Source organism: Phoca vitulina, unplaced genomic scaffold (genome assembly GCF_004348235.1).
Source record: "Phoca vitulina isolate PV1807 unplaced genomic scaffold, GSC_HSeal_1.0 scaffold40, whole genome shotgun sequence".
Taxonomy (NCBI): Eukaryota; Metazoa; Chordata; class Mammalia; order Carnivora; family Phocidae; genus Phoca; species Phoca vitulina.
Window position 1 is genome coordinate 14564733 of NW_022589743.1, and position 8412 is coordinate 14573144.

At 39.9% G+C, this 8412-nt stretch overlaps 1 protein-coding gene across 2 annotated transcripts in view; it reads left to right on the plus strand.

The window, feature by feature from the left end:
• USP32 (ubiquitin specific peptidase 32) overlaps window positions 1-7864 on the plus strand; it is a 213328-nt gene extending 205464 nt beyond the window's left edge. For both annotated transcript variants that reach the window (XM_032429128.1, XM_032429129.1), the window contains exons 30-34: window positions 568-759; window positions 2478-2766; window positions 3893-4317; window positions 4983-5075; window positions 5566-7864. In XM_032429128.1, the coding sequence (XP_032285019.1) occupies window positions 568-759; window positions 2478-2766; window positions 3893-4317; window positions 4983-5075; window positions 5566-5739 (1173 nt within the window). In that variant the 3' untranslated portion in view covers window positions 5740-7864. The remainder of the gene's footprint in view (window positions 1-567; window positions 760-2477; window positions 2767-3892; window positions 4318-4982; window positions 5076-5565) is intronic.
• The last annotated feature ends 548 nt before the right edge of the window (window positions 7865-8412 follow it).

Here is an 8412-nt window from a genome sequence, read left to right on the forward strand (position 1 = left end):
TACCTCCAACACACATACTTGCACACCTACCCCCTCTGCTCTCTCTCTCTCATACATATGTCCTTCTTGCTCCTGCACCTAGCATGCTGGCTATTGAACACTTAAATGTGCCTGATTCAAGTTAAGGAATATTGTAGATTCCAAAGACTTAGTAAAAAAGAATCTAAAATATGTCATCAATAATTCTCATATTGATCACATGTTGAAATGATACGTTTTGTATATATTGGATTAAATAAAATATATCATTATAATTCAAAACTTGTAAAACAAACAGGCAATTCCTTGTTTTTGTCATTTTGAAGAGTTCAGAGAATTTTCAAGAAAAGCTATTATGGTCATATAAATAGAAATTTGATCCAAGATGTTATTGATGTGATTTTGGAAGTAAGTGTACAAATACTGCATTTGCTCAGACTTGTTTGAGTCCTGTTTTGTTTTTCCTCATGTAGAATAAAATGAGAATGAGTCACCTAACGGATGATGCCTAGCCATGGGACCATTTTAACGCCCCCCTTCCCTCCCGCCCACCCCTTCTGCCATTCCTCTTGTTCCCTCCATCTGCAGGTTGTCGATGAGCATGAGAGTGTGGAACAGAGTCGACAGGCACAAGCTGAGCCCATCAACCTGGACAGCTGTCTCCGTGCTTTCACCAGTGAGGAGGAGCTAGGGGAAAATGAGATGTACTACTGTTCAAAGTGTAAGACCCACTGCTTGGCAACCAAGAAGCTGGATCTCTGGAGGCTTCCCCCAATCCTGGTATGTTACAGCCCTACCTCTGAGAGAGGAGGAGCCTGGCATATAGGAAGGAAGTCGTGAACAAATAGGAATTTTATTACTTTTGAGAATAAGAAGACTCTTCCTGTGGCAGTATTTAAAACACTTTCGCTGTGCAAGGTTTTTGTGTTGCACACAGATTAATTGTTCTGTACATACTGTTACTCCCAGTTTCTGCTCTGAAGGAGCATACAGGCTAGAAGGAGAGGGAAGTCATATAGAACATTAACTGTAGTTCAGTGCAGTGTGTGAGAAGCGCTGCAAGGTGTGCGTCCTGGTGAATTTGAACTTCAGGAGAAGGTGAAAGCACTTCTGGCTCTAGAGAGAGAAGCTTAGGCTCTTCTATAGAAGAGCAGCTGAGCCTGAGTCTCCAGTCCCACTGTGCTTGGTCACATGGCCACAGCACAAGCACACAAGTGCTCTGGGGCCTATGTGTTCTTTTACATGTGATTTACTACTGCCTTCTTCCTTCATAGAGTAGAAGACGCTTCTGTTGCTTGTCAGGACAGTTTGAAGTGCCAGATCTTCCTGTTCATTTAAGAAAGTATTTTTCCTTAAGGGTGGAAGTATCATATCAAATGTAACTGTAAGGCACTGATATATTTTAACCAGACCTTGTGTGTATTTTTTTCTTCATGTCTTCTTCCTACTACTCTGTGAGACGGTAAATGTAGGTTTTCTTTCCTTGGACCAGAACAACTTCCCAGTAAAGGATGCACAGGAAATTAATAATATTAATCAGCCAGCTCCAGGGATGGGAACTCTGGGAGGAAAGGAAAAGGGCAGGGGCAAGCTTGGGACAGGTGGGTGGGAAGGGGGTAAGTTTCTTTTTTAACTGAGGTGTAATTAACATGAAATTAAATGCATAGATTTTAAATGTCTAGTTTGATGAGTTTTGATAATTATATATGCCTGTGAAATCACACAGAACATATGCAGTAAAGGCATTTATATAAAAGCTATGTTTTTTATGTCTTTAAAGAATGAATTTTATATTGAGAGCTCGGTGGGCTTCTGTAGATCCATATACAAGTATGCCCCTTAGGAAGGGTTTCTCTTCATATACACAGTAAATTGTGAGCATTTAGGGTAGAGGTAGCCACCCAAAGATCTGTGCCCACACTAGATCGTATAATAACACTGTGTAAGATTAGAGGAATTTGTTGCTCTTGAAAAAAAAGAGAGAAGCCACAAAGGAAAAGGGAGATTCTTATGTTCTTTAGGACAGTGAAACTCTCTGGTAACAACCAAAGGATATGGTAAGAAATGAGAGGCCTCCTATTGGAGACTGGGTAAGTTTCATCCATTTTTCTTCAAAATACTCAGTATAGTCTTCTGTCTTCATGACAGAAATATATTTGTGAGTGGATCTTCTATGATGTTGGAAAAAGGTCAATGTGGGTCACAGGCCCAGGAAGCAGAGGAAGACACGCAAATATGGGCTCCTAGGATGTTGCAGAAATTTGGGAAGAATTTAGGATATGCACAGGTTATGAAATTAGGGAGATTACCATGTTAGCTATACATCTAAAGGCCAGTGGCCCCACTGATAATTCTGTTACATAATAAGATATATTCTTTTTGAAAAAAAATATTATATATTCTTGAACATTCACATGTATTAGACTTGGGGTTTTTAAATGTAATTTTGTATCTTCTGAACCTTTTAACGTAATTGTTTTCTACCCTTCCTTCTTCAGATTATTCACCTTAAACGATTTCAATTTGTAAATGGTCGATGGATAAAGTCACAGAAAATTGTTAAATTTCCTCGTGAAAGTTTTGACCCTAGTGCTTTTTTGGTACCAAGAGACCCGGCTCTCTGTCAGCGTAAACCACTCACACCCCAGGGGGATGACCTCTCTGAGCCCAGGGTTCCGGGAGGAGACGTGAAGAAAGTGGATGCTCAGAATTCAGCTGGGGAAGAGGATGTGCTCCTAAGCAAGAGCCCATCTTCACTCAGTGCAAACATCATCAGTAGCCCTAAAGGTGAGGAAGCCTGGAGGGCCTCATAGAGCCCAGATGTCACCCTGAGAGGGGCTTTCCTGGGACCCCTATAGGCTTCGTGTTTCCCTCTTTTTCCACTCTGGAACAACAGCTTGGTGAGGTAGAAAGAACCTATCCGGAATCAGACCTATCTAGATTTGAGTCACCTGTGTCACTTTTAGCAAGAGATGCAGCTTCCCTAAATCTATTTTCTCATTCATAAAAGTTCCCAGAGTCTGAGGATTTGCTACGTCAAGAGTGAAACACCATATATGCCTGATATCTGTGGTGATCATGAATGATAATTGTCATCCTTGTTCCCAAAGTATAGTCTGGGAACCCCTAGAGGGTCACTGAGAGACCCTTTCAGGGGGCCTGGAGGAGTAGAACTCTTCATAAAAAATACTAAGTATTCACCTTTTCAACTTTTATTCTCACAAATGTGCCTGGAGTAAGAGCCACCATGATATGTGATGATATCTTCAGTGAAATATGTGTTTATGTATTGTATTTTTTAGTTCCTCAGTTTTAATTTCTAATATTAATATTGATAGATATAACCCACAGAAACAAAAAGTTCTAGGGTCTTCAACAATTTTTGAGAGTACATGAGGTGAGGGAGGCTGTGACCAAAAAGTTTGAGATCGACTACCTTACCAGATTGTTGTGAGAGGTAGAGATAGTAGAGAGAGTTCCCAATACTGTGCCTAGCAATAGTAAGTGCTTAATAATTGGCGATCGTATCTTTTAATCTAATTTAACAAAGGAGAATATGTATTTGTAATACATCTTAGTGTAATTGTGGTTTTTTTTTTAGTCTAATTGTTTTGAACTGAATCTGACTGAAGTTATCTTTCTGCTGTTTGTTTTTATTTTACTTTCATCTTTCTGCTGTATTTAAGTCCCTACATGGTACTTTATGTTTCCAGGACATTGCTGCCTGTGGGAGCTTGGCCTGAGGAAGAACTTATTGGCTACATAATAGGAATAAAAAGTAGCTGGTCAGAACACCCCTGTATTTACCTTTATGTGTACACTTGTGAAGTTGGCTTCAAAGTTAGCATTTGGCGGCTGGTTAAACTTGTGGCATTTGGGATTTATGAATCTTGTCCTTCTCTCACTTTCACAGGTTCACCTTCTTCAACAAGAAAAAGTGGAACCAGCTGTCCCTCCAGCAAAAATAGCAGCCCTAACAGTAGCCCTAGGACTTTAGGGAGGAGCAAAGGGAGGCTCCGGCTACCCCAGATCGGCAGCAAAAATAAACTGTCAAGTAGTAAGGAGAACTTGGTTGCCAGCAGAGAGAATGGGGCTGGACAAGTTTGTGAGCTGGCTGATGCCTCGAGCCGAGGGCACATGCTGGGGGGCAGCCAAACTGAGCTGATCACCCCTCAGGACCATGAAGGAGCTCTGGCCAATGGATTTCTTTATGAGCATGAGGCATGTGGCAATGGCTACAGCAATGGTCAGCTTGAAAACCACAGTGAAGAAGACAGCACCGATGACCAAAGAGAAGATGTTCATGTTAAGCCTATTTATAATCTATATGCAATTTCGGTAAGTGGTTACATGGTTTTCAGAGTGATCTGCACTTTGTGGTTCCTTCATCTTCATTCATTCATCAGTCATTTTTTCAGGGCCTCTTTATTTGCTAGGCATTGAACTTGGTGATAACAAAGTTAGCAGTAGGTCTTGGCCTACCTAGAATCCAAGGTGCTCCCAGTGTAATGCGGGGGATAATCATGTAATATTACAATTGGAGTCACGGGTTCAAGGCATTCATAGTTATGTACACCTAAGGAATTTTAGCTTTTTAAAAAATAGTTACAACTGGGGCGCCTGGGTGGCTCAGTCGTTAAGCGTCTGCCTTCGGCTCAGGTCATGATCCCAGAGTCCTGGGATCGAGCCCCGCATCGGGCTCCCTGCTCCGCAGGAAGCCTGCTTCTCCCTCTCCCACTCCCCCTGCTTGTATTCCCTCTCTCACTGTGTCTCTCTCTGTCAAATAAATAAAATATTTTTTAAAAAAAATAGTTACAACTATATTTGGAGCTTTTAAATTTTGACTTTTCTTTTTGTTTTATTTTTAGAAAAGGGTAGGTGGTACCAAAACATTTTTCTTAATCACTTAAGTGATTGGTGTTTTCCTCATTGGGTCCTAGTATTGTGCCCTGGCCAGACTGCTGTTAACCACTAACATACCTCTACTTTCTTGTCTCTTGCAGTGCCATTCAGGAATTCTGGGCGGGGGCCATTATGTCACTTATGCCAAAAACCCAAACAGCAAGTGGTACTGTTATAATGACAGCAGCTGTAAGGTAAATATCCCCACTCTTTGAATAAAAGAAACAGAAATGTCAACAGATCTAGGGGACATTTGTTGAAATCATGGACTTTGTCCCAAATAGGAAATAGATATTTTTGTTAGAGTCAGTATATAGGTGCCTTCAGTATTAAAGGAACAAAAGTGATGTGCAGAGTAGAGAATGAAAACATGAACGGTGAGGAAAAAGAAGGTATTGGTTAATGAGAAAAAGTTCTTATCTTTTTAGCTATTAGGATTTGATGTTTTTTTCTTTATTTTGTTTTCATTCTTCTTATTTGTCAGGGGTCAGACTATTTTCCCCAAAACAAACGTTGAGAATAATAGGACTTATTTTAGGGCAGGTACCAGGCAGCCAAAATATTAAGTTGATTGGAAGCAGTCTGGGTTAGTAATTAAAGAGGGTTGGTGCTCCCTTCCCTCGCAAGGATTAAGAGCCAGCATAGGGACGGCTTTTTTATTAAAGGCTTTTCTTGCCCCTTCAGGAACTTCACCCGGACGAAATTGACACCGACTCTGCCTACATTCTTTTCTATGAGCAGCAGGGGATAGACTATGCACAATTTCTGCCAAAGATCGATGGCAAAAAGATGGCAGACACGAGCAGCATGGATGAAGACTTTGAGTCTGATTACAAAAAGTACTGTGTGTTACAGTAGAGCTGCCGCTCTGGCTGCTAGGCAGGCTGGTGGTGAGGGGGACGGCTCCCTGGAGCTGACATTTGGCAGAAGCATCGCTGAAAGGCAAGCTAAATGTAGTTATTTTATCCTGTGACCCTGAAGCACAAAATAAAAATCCTAATTAAAATAGCAGTTAACATAACAGTAGTAATACTTTGGTTTGGAAGTGTCTCACACGAGCTCTCTGGTAGGTAGAGAACTTTCAGGCAGAGCCCACCATTAGCCTGGAAACAAAAGGGTTTGGCACCAGCCACCTGGGACCAAATAAGAACTAAATTGTGCTTGTCCAGATATAAACAAACATGTAGTAAGTTTAGAGTTTACCAATAACCATAACAAAATGCTAAGAATTTCCTGGGAGTCAAAGTCAAACAAAAAATTGTAGTGTTGTCTGGGGACGACATGATATGCTACCTCCTTTTTCCTGAAGTTTTATTCCATTATATTGACAAGATGGAGAAAGCAAGATCAGAAGGTGTGCAAAGGATTCTTCTGGCATGGACACACATTTTTCTATTTATTTTTTAAACCATTTCCCCCACTCTTTCTATGCCTTTCTTGCTTTTCGTTTCTGTTGTTGTGTTCGCGTTTGAGACACAACCAGTCATTCGTGGCAGAGACATATAGAAGTGGTCAGTTCGGAAGGGAGACTCTCTCAAGAGCTGTGTGCCTTCTACCCAGGGCCATGGTCGGAGACCCTGTAGGGGGAAAAAAAGCATCCTGGGAAATCCAGCTAAAGTAGCCCTGCACATAGAGGCATCTTACGTTGAGGATACTTCAAGTGTCCTCAGAAATAGATCCCCCACCCCTGCTGAAGCACAGTAGGATAGTTGCCAATATTTGCACCATCATTACATGCCCACGTTGCACAAGAGCTTCTGAGAGGGAAGGTGGCATCAAAGCTAGATGGTGTTTTACAACTAGGGGTTGTTTGTTCTTTGTTTCTTTGTTTTGCACTTTAAAAAAAGAGAGAATACATGCAAATGAACTTTTTTAAAACATGTTCATATTTGATGGCTGTAAGGGCTATAAATTAACTTGAATAGGGGGTATTTTTCCCCATCATATTAAATTTAAAAACAAAACACATCCCAGACACTGATAGTATGTATTTTTTATTTAATTGGTGGGTTTAGGAAGTAAGCTTTTATTTTGTTTGCATGTCCATTTCTTTGGGTTTTTTTGTTTTCTTGGTTTTTTTGGTGTTTGTCTTTTTTTTTTCTTTGTTTTTTTAATAATTTCACAGTAGTGGTCATCAAAAGTTATGTTTCTTCGCTCGCTTCATTTTTTTCCTCTGATAATTCAAAACTGGAACAAAAGTATAAATGTTATTTATTTCGGGCAGCATTTTTTTCCCTGTGTTGTTTTTAAATATATGTAAAGTAAATATTCCCCCCTCCTTTTTTTTTCCATTCTTTTTTTATTCATCTGGACCCTGGAAGTGATTCTCATTAATTGTCAGATTTCATTAACCTTCCTTCCTCATGGATAGTAGCTACCAATGTAATTAAGCATTTGTGTTCTGATACCTGAGGCAGGTTATTATCCAGTTCTTCTCAGAGCATTTGGAAAGGTTGTTTTAAATGGATACCTAAGTTAAAACCCTATTCAGAAAAAGACTGTAATTACAAGTAGGAAGGAGTGGCGTAAATGGTAAAATATGATGAAGTCAGACAAAATGCAGGCTTTATAGTTTCATGATTTCAGTATATAAAAATCTGTCCATTTCTACCTGGACAAGTCCCGTGAAAAAGTGGAAGATTTAAAATAATTTTCTTACAGATGTTTTATTTAAGCAGGTAGCACAATCTACTAATGTTGTTTGATCTGTGTTTGTCATATTGGTTGTAATTAATTTTTTAATTCATGACTAGCAGAAAATTTATTAAATTAACTATTAACTACATTCACCTTGTAAATTACTGTATAAAACTTGTTGACAATGCACTGACTTTAGAAAGATGTTAATGTACATAGAGTGTAAATAAAATAGTGTTGATGTACTGAAATATGAACTGTATAAAAAAGTATTGGTAATTGTATATGGAGTGTACCTGTTTATCTGTAACTATTATCCAAACAAATTAAATACTGTGGATGCATCTATGTGCTGTTTTTCCTCTATACAAGTAAACACCAAAAAAGTCAAATTTTTTAGCCTTTCTCTCTGTGACCCTGTTTAATTCTCCTACTTGAATAATACCTACCTGACATAGAGTGGATGCTCCATCTCCGAAAGAATGGAAACTGTTGAAGGTAGAACAAGATCCCTGCAGTGACCAGGTGAATTGATTTAAACTTTGCTCACATCCCTGTTAGGACATTGTTTGGAAGGCACTGGCGTGGGGGGAGGGGGTGTGTATGAAAGCTGGTAGTGAACGGAGCCTTGATGAAGGAGGTCTTAACAATCATTTTCTTGCAGATTAAGACAGAAGGTGAAGAGGAAGACTTATCATTGAATAATGCCACAAAATGATCCTGGGTTTCTAGGGGGCGCTGAGAAACCAGGGATGTCCCTGGGTTGTGTCTCTGGGACGTCGCCAAGGAAGCACTTGGCAGTGGGTCCTTCACCCTCAGTCCCTGTTTGTTTATCTTTAAAAATAGAATGCCTACCTCTCGGCCTTATCTTAAGTAAATGAAGTATACGAAAGC